The sequence below is a fragment of the Xenopus laevis genome, chromosome 8L, assembly GCF_017654675.1.
Source record: "Xenopus laevis strain J_2021 chromosome 8L, Xenopus_laevis_v10.1, whole genome shotgun sequence".
NCBI lineage: Eukaryota > Metazoa > Chordata > Amphibia > Anura > Pipidae > Xenopus > Xenopus laevis.
The window spans coordinates 8,250,532-8,270,054 of record NC_054385.1 but is presented as its reverse complement, the minus strand read 5'-3'; the positions used below and the strand labels follow the sequence as shown (position 1 = coordinate 8,270,054).

Below are 19,523 nucleotides of genomic sequence, written 5' to 3'. Positions count from 1 at the left end.
ATGGCACACGCAGGGAGTATAGGGCAAGTAAAGTAAGGCACATAAAGGGAGCATGGGGAGGCAGAGTATGGCACATGCAAAGGGCATGGAGAGTATCGCACACACACAGTTAGCATAGGGCATGCAGAGTATGCCACACAGGTAGCATAGGGCAGGCAGAGTAAGGCACACACAGGGAGCATAGGGTAAGCTGAGCATAGGGCAGGCAGAGTATGGTACACGCAGGGAGCATAGGGCGGGCAGACTAAGGCACACGCAGGGAGTATAGGGCAAGTAAAGTAAGGCACACAAAGGCAGCATGGGGAGGCAGAGTATGGCACACAGAGACCAAAGGGCATGCAGAGTATGGCACAAACAGGGAGGGAAGTGCGGGCAGAGTAACGCACACAGGGAGCAAAGGGCTTGTAGAATACGGCACACACAGGGAGCAAAGGGCGGGCAGAGTAATGCACACAGGGAGCAAAGGGCTTGCAGAATACCGCACACACAGGGAGCAAAGGGCAGGCAGAGTATGGCACACACAGAGAACAAAGGGCAGGCAGAGTATGGCACACACAGGGAACATAAGGCAGCCGAATATGCCACACACAGGGAGCATAGAGCGGGCACAGTAATGCACACACAGGGAGCACAGGGCATGCAGAATACTGCACACACAGGGAGCAAGGGGCATGCAAAGTATGGAACACACAGGGAGCGTAGGGCAGGCAGAGTGTGGCACACAGGGAGCATAGGACAGGCAGAGTGTGGAACACATAGGGAGCATAGGGTAGGCTGAGCATAGGGCAGGCAGAGTATGGCACACAGGGAGCATAGGGCGGGCAGACTAAGGCACACACAGGGAGCATAGGGAGGCACAGTATGGCACACACAGGGAGCATAGGGTAGGCTGAGCATAGGGCAGGCAGAGTATGGCACACAGGGAGCATAGGGCGGGCAGACTAAGGCACACACAGGGAGCATGGGGAGGCACAGTATGGCACACACAGGGAGGGTAGGGCGGGCAGAGTAAGGCACACACAGGGAGCAAAGGGCGGGCAGAGTAACGCACAGGGAGCAAAGGGCGGGCAGAATACAGCACACACAGGGAGCAAAGGGTGGGCAGAGTAAGGCACACACAGGGTGTATAGGGCGGGCAGAGTATGGTACACGGAGTGTAGGGCAGGAAGAGTATTGCACACACGGAGTGTAGGGCAGCAAGAGTAGGCACACATAGGGCGGACAGAGTAAAGCACACACAGGGAGCAAAGGGCATGCAGAGTATGACACAAAGGGAGCATAGGGTGGACATAGTACGACAAACACAGGGAGCGTAGAGCAGGTATAGTATGGCAAACACAGGGAGCAAAGGGCATGCAGAGTATGGCGCACACACAGGGAGCAGAGGGCCGGCAGAGTAAGGCATACATGGTGCACAGGTCGGGTAGAGTAAGGCACTCTATGCGTGTCAGTCGGGGAGAGACGGGACCGGACAATGGGGTTGGAGTCAGAGCAGGTACGTGCCTGGCACCCCCCCAGCTTTGCGCCCTAGGCACGTGCCTACTCTGCCTACCCCTAGTTCCGACCCTGGGGAGCATAGGGTGGGCACAGTAATGCACACACAGGGAGTATAGCATGGGCAGAGTAACGCACACACAGGGAGCAAAGGGCATGCAGAATATGGCACACACAGGGAGCAAAGGGCATGCAGAATATGGCACACACAGGGAGCAAGGGGCATGCAAAGAATGGAACACACAGGGAGCGTAGGGCAGGCAGTGCCCATGGCACTCACCTTTCAGTGCCGGAGGGGGTTGGGGGTGGTCCAGTCGCAGGTGCAGAGAGCACAATCGCACTCTCTGCACTAAAAGAGCCGAATTTCCAGGTTGAAAAATTGAAATTTGTCTCTTAATTACCAGGAGCGGCATATTTGCCTGGCAACCAGGGGGCGCTGCCGTTTAAGGCGAGTGCCTCAACTCGCCTCATTGGTGGAGTACCCCTGATGGGGCAGGCAGAGTACGCCACACACAGGGAGCGTATGGCAGGCATAGTATGGCACACACAAGGAGCATGGAACAGGCAGAGTGTGGCACACACGGAGAACATAGGGCGGGCAAAGAATGGCACACAGGTAATGTAGGGTGGGCAAAGTGGCACACACAAGGAGCGTAGGGAGGGCAGAATATTGCACACACAGAGCATAGGGCACAGGGTCGATCATGTCCATTTTGCCGCCTGAGTTGGCCTTCATTTTCCCGCCCCCCACCCCTGCCCACGGCACTCACCTTTCACGGGGCAGTCCACGTAGTGCCAGAGGGGGTCGTGGGCGGTCCAGTCGCTAGTGCAGAGAGCACAATCACACTCTCTGCACTAAAAAAAGAGAGTTGAATTTCAACTTCGTCTCTTAGTTACCAGGAGCGGCATATTTGCCATCCCTAGGAACCAGGGGGGTACGGACGTTTAAGGCGAGTTTTCGATTGGTGGATTACCCCTGATGAGGCAGGCAGAGTACACCACACAGAGAGCATACGGCAGGCAGAGTATGGCACACACAAGGAGCATGGAACAGGCAGAGTGTGGCACGAACAGGGAGCATAGGGCGGACAGAGTAAGGCACACAAACCGAGCATGGGGGGGGCAGAGTATGGCACACACAGGGAGCATAGGGCAGACAGAATATGGCACACACAGGGAGCGTAGTGTGGGCAGAGTATGACACAGGAAGCAAAGGGCATGCAGAGTATGACACACACACACAGAGAGTGAGCATAGGGCAGGCAGAGTACAACACACACAGGGAGCGTAGAGCAGGTATAGTATGGCACACACATGGAGCAGAGGACCGGCAGAGTAAGGCACAGATGGTGCACAGGTCGGGCAGAATATGGTGCACACGGAGTGTAGGGCAGGAAGAGTATGGCACACATAGGGAGCATAGAGCGGGCAGAGTAAGGCACACAAACTGAGCATTGGGCGGGCAGAGTAAAGCACACACAGGGAGCAAAGGGCATGCAGAGTTTGACACACACACAGGGAGCATAGGGCGAACAGAGTACGACATACACAGGGAGCGTAGAGCAGGTATAGTATGGCACACACAGGGAGCATAGGGCAGGCAAAGTAAGACACACACAGGGAGCAGAGGGCCGGCAGAGTAAGGCACACAGGGTGCACTGGTCGGCAGAGTAAGGCAAACATAGGGAGTATAGAGCGGGTAGAGTATTATTATTATCAACATGTATTTATATAGCGCCAAAATATTGCGTAGCACTGAGTAAGCCACACACACATGGCGTTAAGAGCAGGAAGGGTATGACACACAGGGAGCAGAGGGCGGGCAGAGTAAGGCACACATGGTGCACAGGTTGGGCAGAGTAAGGCACACATATGGAGCAAAGGGGCGGGCAGAATATGGTGCACACGGAGTATAGGGCAGGTATAGAATGGAACACACAGGGAGCATAAGGTGGGCAGAGTAAGGCACACACAGAGAGTATAGCATGTGCAGAGCAACGCACACAAAGGGAGCAAAGGGCATGCAGAATATGGCACACACAGTGAGCAAGGGGCATGCAAAGAATGGAACACAGGGAGTGTAGGGCAGGCAGAGTATGGCACACACAGGGAGCATAGGGCATGCAGAGTGTGGCACACACAGGGAGCATACGGCAGGCAGAGTATGAAACACACAGTGAGCATAGGGAAGGCAGAGTATGGCACACAGGGAGCATAGGACAGGCAGAGTAAGGCACACACAGGGAGCAAAGGGGGGGCAGAGTATGGCGCACACACAGGGAGCAAAGGGGGGGCAGAGTATGGCGCACACACAGGGAGCAAAGGGGGGGCAGAGTATGGCGCACACACAGGGAGCAAAGGGGTATGCAGAGGTTGACTGCTAAACCACTGTAATGTTGGTAATACTTTTCCTTCAAATGTGACTGGACTGCAGACTTACCTAGACCTTCTCTTTGTGCAGATATAAAGGGGGGACAGTGGGAGCTCCCACCAGCAACAGGTCACCCACTTCCCATACAAATAAGTGGATGATATGTGGTAAAGTGAAAGTGGGGCTGTATTGTATCCCTTGTGGCTCTGAGTTTAACTGGAGAATTAGAATCGGATTATCACAGTATGGCACACAGAGAGAGCGTAGGGTGGGCAGAGTATGACACACACAGGGAGCGTATAGCAGGTATAGTATGACACACACAGGAAGCAAAGGGCAGGCAGAGTATGACACACACAGGGAGCGTATAGCAGGTATAGTATGGCACACACAGGGAGCATAGGGCAGGCAGAGTATGACACACACAGGGAGCGTATAGCAGGTATAGTATGGCACACACAGGGAGCATAGGGCAGGCAGAGTATGACACACACAGGGAGCGTATAGCAGGTATAGTATGGCACACACAGGGAGTATAGGGCAGGCAGAGTACGGAACACACAGGGAGCATAGGGCAGGAAAAGTAAGGCACACACATGGAGCAGAGGGCCGGCAGAGTAAGGCACATGGTGCACTGGTCGGGCATAGTAAGGCACTCAGGGAGCAGAGGGCGGGCAGTATATGGTGCACACCGAGTGTAGGGCAGGTATAGTATGGAACACACAGGGAGCATAGGGTGGGTAGAGAAAAAGGACACATAGGGATTATAGGGCGAGCAGAGCAAGGCGCACACAGGGAGCATAGGGAGGGCAGAGTAAGGCACACAGAGGGAGCATAGTATGGACAGAGTCAGGCACACACAGGGAGCATAGCGTGGGCACATTAATGCACACACTGGGAGTATAGCATGGGCAGAGTAACGCACACACAGGGAGCAAAGGGCATGCAGAATATGGCACACACAGGGAGCAAGGGAAATGCAGGGAGGAAGGGGCATGCAAAGTATGGAACACACAGGGAGCATAGGGCAGGCAGAGTATGGCACACATGGAGAACATAGGGCAGGCAGAGTATGGCACACACAGGGAGCATAGGGCATGCAGAGTGTGGCACACACAGGGAGCATAGGGTGGGCAGAGTATGGCACACACAGGGAGCATAGGGCCGGCAGAGTATGACACACACACAGGGCACAAAGGGCATGCAGATTATGGCACACAGGGTAGACATAGTATGGAACAAACGGAGCATAGGGTAGGCAGAGCATAGGGCAGGCAGATTATGGCACATACAGGGAGCATAGGGCGGGCAGAGTATGGCACACAGGGAGCATAGGGCAGGCAGAGTATGGCACACACAGGGAGCATAGGGCATGCAGAGTATGACACACAGGGAGCATAGGGCGGGCAGAGTATGACACATACAGGGAGCATAGGGCGGGCAGAGTATGGCACACACAGGGAGCAAATGGCATGTAGAGTATGCCACACAGGGAGCGTAGGGTAGACATAGTATGGAACAAACGGAGCGTAGGGCAGGCAGAGTATGAAACACACAGGGAGCATAGGTGGACAGAGTAAGGCATGTGACTGGACTGCAGACTTACCTAGACCTTCACTTTGTGCAGATATAAAGGGGGGACAGTGGGAGCTCCCACCAGCAACAGGTCACCCGCTTCCCATACAAATAAGTGGATATGTGGTAAAGTGAAAGTGAGGCTGTATTGTATTCCCTTGTGGCTCCGAGTTTAACTGGAGAATTAGAATCTGATTATCACAGCCTGCATGGCCAATAAGCAATTCATTTAGATGCATGGCTGCAGATAAACTAGTTCAGTCTGCAGCATGCATCTAAATAAATTGCTAATTAGCCATGCAGGCTGTGGATTCCATATTCGGTTATAAAAGGGTGAGGTGGCAACGCTACAGGGGGTTAGGTCGGCATGTACGTATGTATGTATGTATGTATGGAGGCAACCATCCACCCGAACGATCCTGTACCATGTGACTGTATGTTCTTGGCAGGAGTTGCAGCTGACCAATGTGCTGTTCCTCAGGGGCGGGGCTGTGAATTACTTGCTCTTTTTCCTGATGTAGAAAACCTTTTCCTGTATCATTACCTTCCTGCTCTCACCTGCCAGATCCTCCTCCTCCAGCAGCTCCACCAACATCTGCTCAGGTACGTCTGCTTATGGCACCCAGGTTCCAAACTGCACTACAGGTATGGGATCTGTTATCCAGAATGCTCAGGACTTGGGGTTCCTTTCCAGAAATTGGATCTTCGTGCCTTAAATCTAATAGAAAATCTATTAAATAAACCCAATAGGCTGGTTTTGCTTCCAATAAGGAGTAATTATATCTTAGTTGGGATCAAGTACAAGCGACTGTTTTATCATTACAGAGAAAAAGGAAATTCTTTTCAATAACGTGGATTATTTGAATTAAATGGAGTCTATGGGAGACAGCCTTTATAGAATTTGGAGCTTTCTGGGTAACAGATCCCATCCATGTACTGGTGCTGGGAGTTGTGTATAGACAGCCAGTCTGCCATGAGTCTGAAATATTATTAATGATTTATATTCTTGTGATGCCCCTGCAGGTTGGAAGCGTTAAAGAACACTCTTTTGTTGGTTTGGGGGTGCAGCGTGTACCTGACATACCGCAAGATTTGTGGGGACCCTCCCATCTTTCCAGCTGAGCGGCACAACCTGAGATGGAAAGACAACTGGGACATACTGATCAGAAAGCAGTGACCCTGTACAGCCACCGTACCCTATCATTTTGCCCGTCAGCAATACTGTAACCCACTAACGTGACTCGGTGGAAGCAGGTACCTTTCTTCGAACACTAATTTGATCAAGATTTTGATAGGATAGAAGTGAACCTTTTCCTACATTACTGTAGCTGCCCCCCCCATTACAGAGAAGGGGCCGACCTATAAAAACACGGATATAGATTGTTTTAACTTTTTTTTTTTTAATTAAAGTGATGGTTAATGAGCTGTGGTTTATGTGGATACAGATATACAGGTGCAACGCAAGGCAAATACAACCAGATTGTGAATACTGATGTATAGGTATCGCTCAGAGGTAAGTGATCATGGTGCTACGGACTACTACACGCCTACGTTATCTGTGAGCAGCGAATGAACGGACACATACAAGGACAGACGTAGGACAGGTATATGTTGCAGGCGATGCCCTAATGCTACTACAGCTACCACCAGCATTCTTCCAGCAGCTTTATTTATACAGGAATGCTGGGAGTTGTAGTTCTGCAATTATCTCGTTCACGAGAGCACTCTACTTGCATGGAAGACAAAGCCCATATAATGTCACTTACTCTCTGTATTCTAAGGGTAGGCGGTTCAGGGAGATCAGTCGCCCAAATAAGAATTGATTTGTCAATGGGCTCTTCTTCGGGCGACTAATCTCCTCGAAAAGCCTTCCCGCCGGCTACAATCTAAATCACAGGTGGGATGGTGCTTGGGAGCGCTTCGTTTTCTGAAGTCGCTCCAGAAAGTTTCCTGCATCTTCGGAAAACGAAGCATTCCGAGTGCCATCCCACTGACTATATACATTCTAGCCGGCAGAAGGCAGTTTGGGGATATAAGTTGCCTAAAGAAGAATCGAATTGTCGCTGGGCTCTTCTTCGGGCGACTAATCTTCCCACTGGCTACAATCTAAATCGCCTGCGGGATGCCACTTTGAGCGCTTCGTTTTCCTAAGTTTCCTGCAACTTCAGAAAATGAAGCAATCCGAGCGCTAGCCCTCCGGCAATTTACATTCTAGCCGATGGGAGGCAGTTCGGGGAAATTAGTCGCCCGAATAAGAATCTATGTCGCTGGGCTCTTCTTCAGGCGAGTTCTCAACAGGAAGTTGGCTAGAATCTAAATCGCCGGCGGGATGGCACTTGCAGCGATTCGTTTTCCCAGTTGCCTGAAGTTTCCTCCGACTTCGGAAAACGAAGCAATCCAAGTGCCATCCCGCCGGCGATTTAAATTCTAGTTTAAAGGCAGTTTGGGGAGATTAGTCGCCTGAAGAAGAAGAGATTTGTCGCTGACCAACTAATCTCCGCCAGTAGTTTCGTGTGCCCCTGCCCTAAGGGCAAATTGCTGAATCATTAAAGGAAGGAGCAGCCAATGAGAACAAAGATCACTATCTGCTTAAATGAAACAATGCCTTTGGGGGAACGGTGGGGGGTGTTTAAGCCAAAATTTTTTAAGCTTCATAAAGTAATTAAAGTGCAACGATTACACAAAAACCACTATAAAAATAAGCCACTTTATAAAATACGCAGCCCGGGGCTCTCTATATACAAACATCTCTGGCTAAGGTGCAGCAAGAAGCAGTTAAAAGCCGATATTTACTATTTACTCAGCAGGATAAAGTCTTCCCCGTGGGCAGCGATGGGGGTCGGAGCTTTAGGAAAGGGCCCGATTTTACCCAGGGGGCCACTTCTGTAGCCCCAACCCAATACTCTGCCCACGGGCTGAATGCAGAAAGTGCAGCGATGCTTGGAGGTGAGTGTTAGGGAGCGGCCGTGTAGCTGCTGCTATTTACAATAGTATGTGCTTTTATTATAGGACTATGTCCAACTATTTCTGAATGCAGTGCTGTTGCTATACAGCTGGTTTCCCTCCATACATTGTTTGGTGGGTTAGAACATTTAAAGGGGCAGTTCAACGTCCGGCATGGTCTGGAGAAGCCAAGCTTGTGGGCAGCAGCAAGGGATTTCACGGAGGCTGCTGGGAAATGTATCCAAGCATTAACACCTCACTTTTAAATAAACAGCAGCATAAAAAAAATCTAAATCATGGGTGAAGGTGAACTTCCCCCTTTAACAATACAACTAGGAAAGGCTCCGTTGCCTCTCTGATGCAAGAGAGAGGAGAGATAATAAAATGCACAAGGCTTGGTGTTCCAATATGATAAATGGAATGGAGGCTTATCCTGCACGTGCAGGTAGGGGGGCGACAGAGTCTCAGCCAAACCCTGCAAGGGACGGAAGAACTACCGGGATTGTCTCAGCTCGTTGCTTCAGTGGGGCCGACTGCTGGACTCAAGGTGGGTGCGTTTCCCTGGAAGGAGGAGCCCCCCGGATTCTCCCTGCCCCGGCAACGTCCTCTTCTGACTGCGGCCATTCTGGACCCCTCGTTGCCACTTACAGATGTCGCCGTTCAGGATGTCTTGGATGTGCTGCACGATCAGGTTGATGGCCACTAGGGGGAGACGGCAAGCTCACTGTTAGTCTGTAGCCCAGAAGGGAACGTAGGATTTTAAGCTTTGAGCCACACCCCAAAGGACAGGAGCTAGCAGGGTCGGACTGGGCCGGCGGGACACCGGGAAAAAAGCCAGTGGGCCCCTGCACTACCTCCCGGACCCCGGTTGCACCGGCAAAATGTATGCGCATGGGGCACGTGCAGCGCGCAGGGAAAAGTACCGGCAGATTGTACTTTGTGGCTGAGGGGCCTGGGTGTAGGGGGCCCCGGAGGCTGCAGCCCGGTCTGATGCTGGGAGTTAGTGATGTGCGGGCCGGCCCGATACCCACAGGACCCGCACCCCCCTTTCCAGGTGCTTATTGAGCTCTTCTGACTGCTCTCCCCGCCATCGACCTTACAAATGCCGGCTTCCGGGTTGAACTTTTATAGATGCGCGACTGCGTGCCCCGCCCCTTTTGTAACATCATTGGTGGGCCGGGTCCATAAAAGGAACCCAATAGTCAGGCTCGGGCAGGCGCGAGTGGAGGGAGGGCGAGTGGCGGGCGGGTGCGGGTGAATCCAGACCCGCACATCACTAAGCGTTAAGAGTAATACCCGCATGTGTACTCTAAACTGTCATCTTAGTAAACAGCGTTGGGGGTGAGGGAGTCAGGGCCATCCTAGACCAATGGGCTAATGTTGCCTTGAATGGCTAATGCCGACAAGCACAATTCTCTTGCCTTGCACACTTGCTCTTTCTGCATTACAATGGAGGCAATTGCTATTGGCGATAAGACCCTTTTTCTCTTAACCTAAATTGCTGGACTACATCTCCCAGCATTGCTGAACATACTATCCGAGGTTATGAATGCTGGGAGTTGTAGTTCAGTAACAGTTGGGGCCGCAAGATTAAAGGGATTCGGTCATGATTTTTATTTCTAAATTACATTGCAAATAATTTACAATATAACATTTCATTCCTGAACCAGCCAATGTATTTTTTTTTTTTAGTTGTAATATTGGTGTGTAGGTGCATCTCAGGTCATTTTGCCTGGTCATGTGCTTTCGGAAAGAGTCAGCACTTTAGGATGGAACTGCTTTCTGGCAGGCTGTTTCTCCTACTCAATGTAACTGAATGTGTCTCAGTAGGACCTGGATTTTACTATTGAGTGCTGTTCTTAGATCTACCAGGCAGCTGTTATCTTGTGTTAGGGCGCTGCTATCTGGTTACCTTCACATTGTTCTGTTAGGCTGCTGGGGGGGGGGGGGCTGATATCACTCCAACTTGCAGTAAAGAGTGACTAAAGTTTATCAGAACACAACTCAAATGACTTGGGGCAGCTGGGAAACTGACAATACGTCTAGCCCCATGTCAGATTTCAAAATTGAATATAAAAAAAATCTGTTTGCTCTTTTGAGAAATGGATTTCAGTGCAGAATTCTGCTGGAGCAGCACTATTAACTGATGTTTTTTCCCATAACAGTATCCCTTTTAAGAAACCAGGGCTTAAAGGGATGGAGGAGGCAACAGAAACTTTGTAGGAAGTTGGGCTCTAAGATGAAATGGGTGGGAGGGTGTTTTTTATAAAGAAATAAATCCGCTGCTCTGTGGCGCTGACCCAGTCCTCCATCGGTGAAGACGAGGAAACAAGCACGATACACACAGTGTTTAATAAGCTAATGGCTTCCCTGTGGTTTGGATAATGGACGGCAGGAAAGTGCAGCCATTAGGAAAGCCACAGGGTTGGTAAAATGTACTCACCCATATTATCCACCCCCCTGGGGATAATCACGTCGGCGTATTTCTTGGTCTGCGAAAAGGACAGAGACAGAAAGGTCATTGGGGTTCAGCTCATGTAGAGCGCCCTCTACTGTCCCACCGCCTCAATATCAATACAAGGGACTTGGCCAACTAAAAACCATGGCACCTGGTTCCCAAAACAGCGTTGCCGGAAGGATTAGGGATCTCCATATAACAGCCTGGCAGTTGTCCAACTGGCAGCCTCTCCCCCATGACAGTGGCCCCGGCTCCATTACTTTAGGACTTGTACTTACCACCCGGCTGTGTGAATTTTGGCAGTGCCCGTGTGTAAAAGTGGACGGATACTGGGGCAGTGATTTACCGGCAGAGAGAACTCCTCGAATGCAGGTTTGACGAAGGTGGTGTATTGAGTGAGGATCTGCTCCAGGTCTCGGCCGCGCTTCATGTCGCGCAGAACTGAAAGAGAAGAGCAGTAAAAATATGGGAATCAATAAAGAAATATATATTTTGAATAAAGTGCCCCCTATTTTAAAATATAAGGACCATGACAATATAAAAGCACAAGGCTGAAGGAGGCCCTTCTAATATACTCATATTTTCCAGCAAGGGCTACTTTGTTTATTATAATACATAAGTTTTAGGGAGTCATGACATCACTACTCGCCTTTTATAACATCACTAGTCACCGTTTATAAGGATATCATTTACAGGATAATCATGGATTAGGAGTACCAAATCCAGGAGCCTTTCAGCAGGATCCGGACGAATCCGAACCTTGAATATCATGTGACTTTTTCAAGATTTACGGATGCAAATTTGCACATGAAAATGAAGGTTCAGATTCAGCAGATCCCTAGGTGGAAGGTGCCATACTGTTTCCCTCAGACAGCGCACTTACCTCTCCGAGAGAGCCTGACATCGGAGTCTGTATCCACAAAAAGCTTCAGCTGGAACATGTCTCTGATCTCCTGGTTATAAAACGCCAGGATCCCCTCAAACAGCACCACGTCGGCGGGATACACGGTCGTGGTCTCGGGAAGCCTACGGTTCGGCAATAAGTGGTGCGAGACAGTATAAGATATACCAGGACCTGCTGTGCTGCCTGAGCATTTAGTGAGGAGCCCCCCACCCCAACGGCTATTACAGGGGTCCCACTTACCTCGAATGAGTGATGAAGTCGTACATAGGCACAGCCACAATCTGCCCATCCAAGATCTGAGTCAGAGTCCTGTCCATCAGCTCATTATCAAAGGCATCTGAGAACAGACAGAGCAGGTCACCCAACAGCAAGAGAAAGCTTATGCCTAGCGAAACGCATCAGGCCCCCCAGCTTTAGCCAAGGACTTTGCCACAAACAAGGCAACAGAATGAAAGCTCCCAAGCAGGACCCCGACCGTGAGCAGGGGGTTCTAGGACAAGTAGCACAGGGCTGCTGCCTCCTTTAGAAAAGACTACAGGCCATTATTCTGGATTCTGACTACAAGTAGAAGTAGTGCTTATACTACAGGTATTTAGTGTGGGGGGCACTGAGTGAGAAACTGGACATCTAGGACACTCACCAGGGTGGTCGAAGTTATACTGGCCTTTCAGAGCTCTGGCTTTCTGCTCGGGGGTGAGCACCTTGTAAAACCGATCCTGGCTCAGGATGACCACTTTCCTCTGCCGGTGATCCACCTCGTTCTGCCCCAACAGCTCCATGATCTTCTCACACACTGTAGACTGGGACGGACAAAGCAAACGGGGTCATAGTGTTGGACTGAAACCCCTTTAGTCAGGGTCACCCCCAAGCCACTTCCATCTGCCCCCTACTATGGCCATGACCCCGTATGGCACACAGCACCACATGCCCAATCACTCAATCACTATGGACCATACCATTCATCTAACCAGAAAAGGAGGGATTGTGTAAGGGACCGACCCGGCCATAAGCTAATCAGCAGTCACACACTAACCCAAGAAGGACGATCAATATTTGCAATGAAGCAACGTCTTGCAGAGAGACGGCCAAGATACGGCACCCACACATTATATTGTCCCCCATATATACATCTGCCCACCCCTATCTATTCTGCCATCCAATGACATCACTATGAAGCCGGGGACCATCACGGATCAAGGTTTCTTTAGTTGAAGCCCAATTAGGAGAAAGTCAGGGACACTCCTGGAAGAAACAGAAGAGCTGTGAAATAGTTTACTAGGTGGCACAATCATGGGAATGGGTTGAATGAGCATAGAATAAAAACAATAAATATATTGAAACTGGCAGCACTAGAGGACATGAGAGAAGCTGGCAACACCTGGCAATAGAGCCAATAAACATTGTAGCGAAATTAGATTGTAAGCTCTTTATTCTGGAACCCTCTGTTAAATTATTGTAAAGCACTGGGTAACACACTGGCACTGTATATACAAATGATGATGGTGGCCCCACTGCCCATGAATATAAACAAAGAAGGATGTACCACGGTCCTGCATTATACATGGTGCCACCAATGTATATGTTTAACAAATCAATAGTGCCCAACAATAGAGTCAATATGATAACGCCAGTTCCCTACAGTAGAGTCATTATGGTAACGCCAGCGCTCAACAGTAGGGTCATTATGGCAATGCCAGTGTCCAAAAGTAGAGTCATTATGGAAACGCCAGTGCCCAACAGTAGAGTCATTAATAACGCCAGTGCCCAACAGTAGAGTCATTAATAACGCCAGTGCCCAACAGTAGAGTCATTAAAAACGCCAGTGCCCAACAGTAGTCATTATGGTAATGCCAGTGTTGAACTGTAGAGTCATTATGGTAACACCAGTGTCCAAAAGTAGTCATTATGGTAACGCCAGTGCCCAACAGTAGAGTCATTATGGTAAAGCCAGTGCCCAACAGTAGAGTCATTATGGAAACGCCAGTGCCCAACAGTAGGGTCATTATGGCAACGCCAGTGCCCAACAGTAGAGTCATTATGGCAACGCCAGTGCCCAACAGTAGAGTCATTATGGCAACGCCAGTGCCCAACAGTAGAGTCATTAATAACGCCAGTGCCCAACATTAGTCATTAACGCCAGTGCCCAACAGTAGAGTCATTAAAAACGCCAGTGCCCAACAGTAGAGTCATTAAAAACGCCAGTGCCCAACAGTAGAGTCATTAAAAACGCCAGTGCCCAACAGTAGAGTCATTATGGTAATGCCAGTGTTGAACTGTAGAGTCATTATGGTAACACCAGTGCCCAACAGTAGGGTCATTATGGAAACGCCAGTGCCCAACAGTAGGGTCATTATGGAAACGCCAGTGCCCAACAGTAGGGTCATTATGGAAACGCCAGTGCCCAACAGTAGAGTCATCATGGTAACGCAGTGCCCAACAGTATAGTCATCAAGAGTAGAGTCATTATGGTAACGCCGGTGCCCACCAGTAGGGTCATTATGGTAACGCCAGTGCCCAACAGTAGAGTCATTATGATAACGCCAGTGCCCAACAGTAGAGTCATTATGATAACGCCAGTGTCCAACAGTAGAGTCATTATGGTAACGCCAGTGCCCAACAGTAGGGTCATTATGGTAACGCCAGTGCCCAACAGTAGGGTCATTATGGTAACGCCAGTGCCCAACAGTAGGGTCATTATGGTAACGCCAGTGTCCAAAAGTAGAGTCATTATGGTAAAGCCAGTGCCCAACAGTATGGTCACGCCAGTGCCCAACAATAGGGTCATTATGGTGACGCCAGTGCCCAACAGTAGATTCATTATGCCAACGCCAGTGTTCAACAGCAGAGTAGAGTCAAATGGTAACGCCAGTGCCCAACAGTAGAGTCATTATGGTAACGCCAGTGTCCAAAAGTAGAGTCAACAGTAGTCATTATGGCAACGCCAGTCCACAACAGTAGAGTCATTATGGTAACGCCAGTGCCCAACAGTAGGGTCATTATGAAAACCAGTGCCCAACAGTAGGGTCATTATGAAAACACCAGTGCCCAACAGTAGGGTCATTATGGAAACGCCAGTGTCCAACAGTAGAGTCATTATGGTAACGCCAGTGCCCAAAAGTAGAGTCATTATGGTAACGCCAGTGCCCAACAGTAGGGTCATTATGGTAACGCCAGTGCCCAACAGTAGAGTTATTATGGTAACGCCAGTGTCCAAAGGTAGAGTAGAGTCATTATGATAACGCCAGTGCCCAACAGTAGGGTCATTATGGTAATGCCAGTGCCCAACAGTAGGGTCATTATGGTAATGCCAGTGCCCAACAGTAAGGTCACGCCAGTGCCCAACAATAGGGTCATTATGGTAACGCCAGTGCCCAACAGTAGGGTCATTATGGTAACGCCAGTGCCCAACAGTAGAGTTATTATGGTAACGCCAGTGTCCAAAGGTAGAGTAGAGTCATTATGATAACGCCAGTGCCCAACAGTAGGGTCATTATGGTAATGCCAGTGCCCAACAGTAGGGTCATTATGGTAATGCCAGTGCCCAACAGTAAGGTCACGCCAGTGCCCAACAATAGGGTCATTATGGTAACGCCAGTGCCCAACAGTAGGGTCATTATGGTAACGCCAGTGCCCAACAGTAGAGTTATTATGGTAACGCCAGTGTCCAAAGGTAGAGTAGAGTCATTATGATAACGCCAGTGCCCAACAGTAGAGTCATTATGGTAAAGCCAGTACCCAACAGTAGAGTCATTATGGTAATGCCAGTGCCCAACAGTAGAGTTATTATGGTAACGCCAGTGCCCAACAGTAGGGTTATTATGGTAACGCCAGTGCCCAACAGTAGGGTCATTATGGTAACTTCATATGCTGAATGGTAAGACATTGTAATTCAGGAGTGAACAAACAATTTTTAAAAACACAAGAAAAATTGCAGATAAGAACCACTATGTGAGGATTGAATGATTCCTGAAATACTCACTGCTTCATGGTGAAATCGGAGTTTCATGTGGAAATTTACCAACCATTTCCTACGAAGCATAACAAGTAACCGGTTTAGTAGCCATAATGTTGGGAAACAACTGTGTTGAGAAAGCAACAATACTTTGTATATTGCAGGGATTTGGTTAAATAACCCCACCTGCAACAGTTCTAAATAGCCATAAACTACACCAGCTGATACACCTGCAACACTCCCAATCGGTCATTTGCATATCAGAGGCAATTAGTGCACCAGGCTCCTTCGCATTAGGAGCCCTTTCTCTTAAAGAGACAGCACAGATAAAACAGCTAATATTCCATCAAGCTGTGAACCTATATCACAGTGGCTAGTTAACAAACTTTCCATAAGGATGTGGATCCAATCCACTATAGTTGATAAGGCTGCACAATTCTTTGCTGGTGATGGAATATCTTTTTACTTACACACAATATAAGTAATTATATACATTATATATTTAGTTCAACACCTTACATGTTTTCAGTTCTCAACTTGAATGATTACTAAACAGTATGATGATCCAGTAACAGGTGCTCTATGTTGCTGCTATTCCGACTCACCCAATTTTCTCCCATTTTAGATCCTGGGGAGACAAATGAACAAACGCAATCTGGGGCATCATAGGAAAAGGCCCGTCTGCCAGATAACTCGTGTCCTTCACATATCTGTACCTTCATTCTCCACTGAACGCTATCCGGCAGAGTGAAAAGTGAGGAGAGCCCAATACTTTCTGTTTGGATACAAACACCAACTTATTGCACACGCCCAAAGGTTATGTGAACGACTGTGGTGATAAGCCCACATGGCCCTGGTCCTCCTTGGACCCTCAGAGGCCTGCTTGGGGGTGGGGAGCCTAATTTATTGATTGCTTGCTAATTTAGGTCATGTGACCGGGATGTAACCCATTGTTGCCCACTACCATGCGAAGGAACAGGAAAGTGGTACCAGTGCTCTATAGTAGAGACATTACGGTACAACTAAAGCCCAGCAGCAGAGTGATAGTGGTACTAGTGCCCTATAGTAGAGACATTACGGTACAACTAAGCAGAGGGATAGTGGTACCAGTGCCCTATAGTAGAGACATTACGGTACAACTAAAGCCCAGTAGAGGGATAGAGGTAACAATGCCCTATAGTAGAGACATTACGGTACAACTCAAGCCCAGCAGCAGAGTGATAGAGGTAACAGTGCCCTATAGTAGAGACATTACTGTACAACTAAAGCCCAGCAGAGTGATAGTAGTAACAGTGCCCTATAGTAGAGACATTACGGTACAACTAAAGTACAACTAAAACCCAGCAGCAGAGTAAAAGTGGTACTAGTGCTCTATAGTAGAGACATTAAGGTACAACTAAAGTCCAGCAGCAGAGTGATAGTGGTAACAGTGCCCTATAGTAGAGACATTACGGTACAACTAAAGCCCAGCAGAGTGATAGTAGTAACAGTGCCCTATAGTAGAGACATTACGGTACAACTAAAGCCCAGCAGCAGAGTGATAGTGGTAACAGTGCCCTATAGTAGAGACATTACGGTACAACTAAAGCCCAGCAGAGTGATAGTAGTAACAGTGCCCTATAGTAGAGACATTACGGTACAACTAAAGCCCAGCAGAGTGATAGTAGTAACAGTGCCCTATAGTAGAGACATTACGGTACAACTTAAGTACAACTAAAACCCAGCAGCAGAGTAAAAGTGGTACTAGTGCTCTATAGTAGAGACATTAAGGTACAACTAAAGTCCAGCAGCAGAGTGATAGTGGTAACAGTGCCCATAGTAGAGACATTACGGTACAACTAAAGCCCAGCAGCAGAGTGATAGTAGTAACAGTGCCCTATAGTAGAGACATTACGGTACAACTAAAACCCAGCAGCAGAGTGATAGTGGTAACAGTGCCCTATAGTAGAGACATTATGGTACAACTAAAGCCCAGCAGAGTGATAGTAGTAACAGTGCCCTATAGTAGAGACATTACGGTACAACTTAAGTACAACTAAAGCCCAGCAGCAGAGTAAAAGTGGTACTAGTGCTCTATAGTAGAGACATTAAGGTACAACTAAAGTCCAGCAGCAGAGTGATAGTGTACCAGTGCCCTATAGTAGAGACATTACGGTACAACTAAAGCCCAGAAGCAGAGGGATAGTGGTACCAGTGCCCTATAGTAGAGACATTACGGTGGCACCTGTGAAACACACTGTGTATATATAATGGCACCAGTGAGACAGCATTACACACGGCTACAGGAGCGCCCAATAGCGGAGACATGGATCCCGGGGCACCAACACGCACCTGTACGTAACGGAATCACGCATCCCCTCACCTTGCCGCTGGCTGTGCCGCCGCTCACTCCAATAAGGAAAGGTCTCTGGTGCCCCCGCTCTGGTACATCCAGGCTCCCCGCGGAAGCCATAGCAAGACTACCCTGCCCTCACCACAGCCTCAGGAAAACAAAGTGCGGGGAGAGAGAACAACTACATCACCCAGCAACCCCGTGCGGCACCTCCGAGCATTCACAGCTATCAGAATATAGGCGCAAGGCCTGCTGGGAGCTGTAGTGCGCAGAGACTCGCGGATACACATGCGTACATTGAATAGCCATGTGACACCCAGGGAACTGACAGGCTGGTGACAAGTGGGGACTGATGTCACTTCCAGGCGCAGGAAGTTGTATAATCACGTGGTAGCTGGACAGAAGGGAAGCGAGGCCTCTTGTCATTCCATTGCACGGGCTGTGCCCCTAATCATTTAGCCCTTCACTCATCCGGGGGACATCATGTGACTCCTGTACCGACTGTACCATCTCTACCTGTCACTGGTGTCCCTCCCACAGACTCTCACACTCTTTATATATAATCTGTTCTATTTATGTCTGTGTATTGGGAAAATATTCAATATTCCCTTTAATGGAGTGTTTATAGTGAATGTGCAACACTACACACACTGTCTGTATCATAAGCAATTGATATCTTAAATTACATCCCCATTGTAAGCAGCAGTCCTGTCCTGCTTTATGGCAGCTGAGATTCTAGCTATCTGTACAACAGAACATTCTGTCCTCCACAGATCCTATCTGATCCCCATTGTAAGCAGCAGTCCTGTCCTGCTTTATGGCAGCTGAGATTCTAGCTATCTGTATAACAGAACATTCTGTCCCAGTGGCTGCACAGATCCTATCTGATCCCCCATTGTAAGCAGCAGTTCTGTCCTGCTTTATGGCAGCTGAGATTCTAGCTATCTGTATAACAGAACATTCTGTCCCAGTGGCTGCACAGATCCTATCTGATCCCCATTGTAAGCAGCAGTCCTGTCCTGCTTTATGGCAGCTGAGATTCTAGCTATCTGTATAACAGAACATTCTGTCCCAGTGGCTGCACAGATCCTATCTGATCCCCATTGTAAGCAACAGTCCTGTCCTGCTTTATGGCAGCTGAGATTCTAGCTATCTGTATAACAGCATTCTGTCCTGCTTTATGGCCATACAGTCATGTACCAGTATCTTGCACACATGGGAGCCAAGAGGTCAGTATATTTGCTATTAAACCAGAGATTCTTGGTGCACAGTTGGCTACAAAGAAGTAGATTCATTTGCAGTTTTACTCCATAATTCCTAGTATTTGGGTTACAAGGTCTCATTTCCAGATTAAAGGCAAAGCTATCCCTGTGGCTGAATTACGAATGTTGTATTTAGAAGGCTTTCCCTCCATCGCTGTTAGTCAGTGATATTTGACTCCATTTGGGAAATATTTCTCACCATACAGGCAGCCGTCCTTTGCCCTCGAGCAAT

The 19,523-nt window shown here is 48.9% G+C and overlaps 1 protein-coding gene across 4 annotated transcripts; it reads right to left on the bottom strand.

Annotated features, from left to right (window-relative positions):
• Positions 1-8,133: 8,133 nt before the first annotated feature.
• On the bottom strand, positions 8,134-18,440 carry MGC80465 (protein). 4 transcript variants are annotated; one of them, XM_041572009.1, is made up of 8 exons: positions 16,303-16,968; positions 15,725-15,773; positions 12,386-12,545; positions 11,986-12,082; positions 11,725-11,867; positions 11,188-11,282; positions 10,827-10,875; positions 8,134-9,085 (listed from the first exon to the last, which is right to left on the bottom strand). In XM_041572009.1, exons 1-8 carry the CDS (start codon positions 16,362-16,364, stop codon positions 8,904-8,906), a joined length of 837 nt encoding a protein of 278 aa, XP_041427943.1. In that variant the 5' UTR covers positions 16,365-16,968; the 3' UTR covers positions 8,134-8,903.
• Between the last annotated feature and the right edge of the window lie 1,083 nt (positions 18,441-19,523).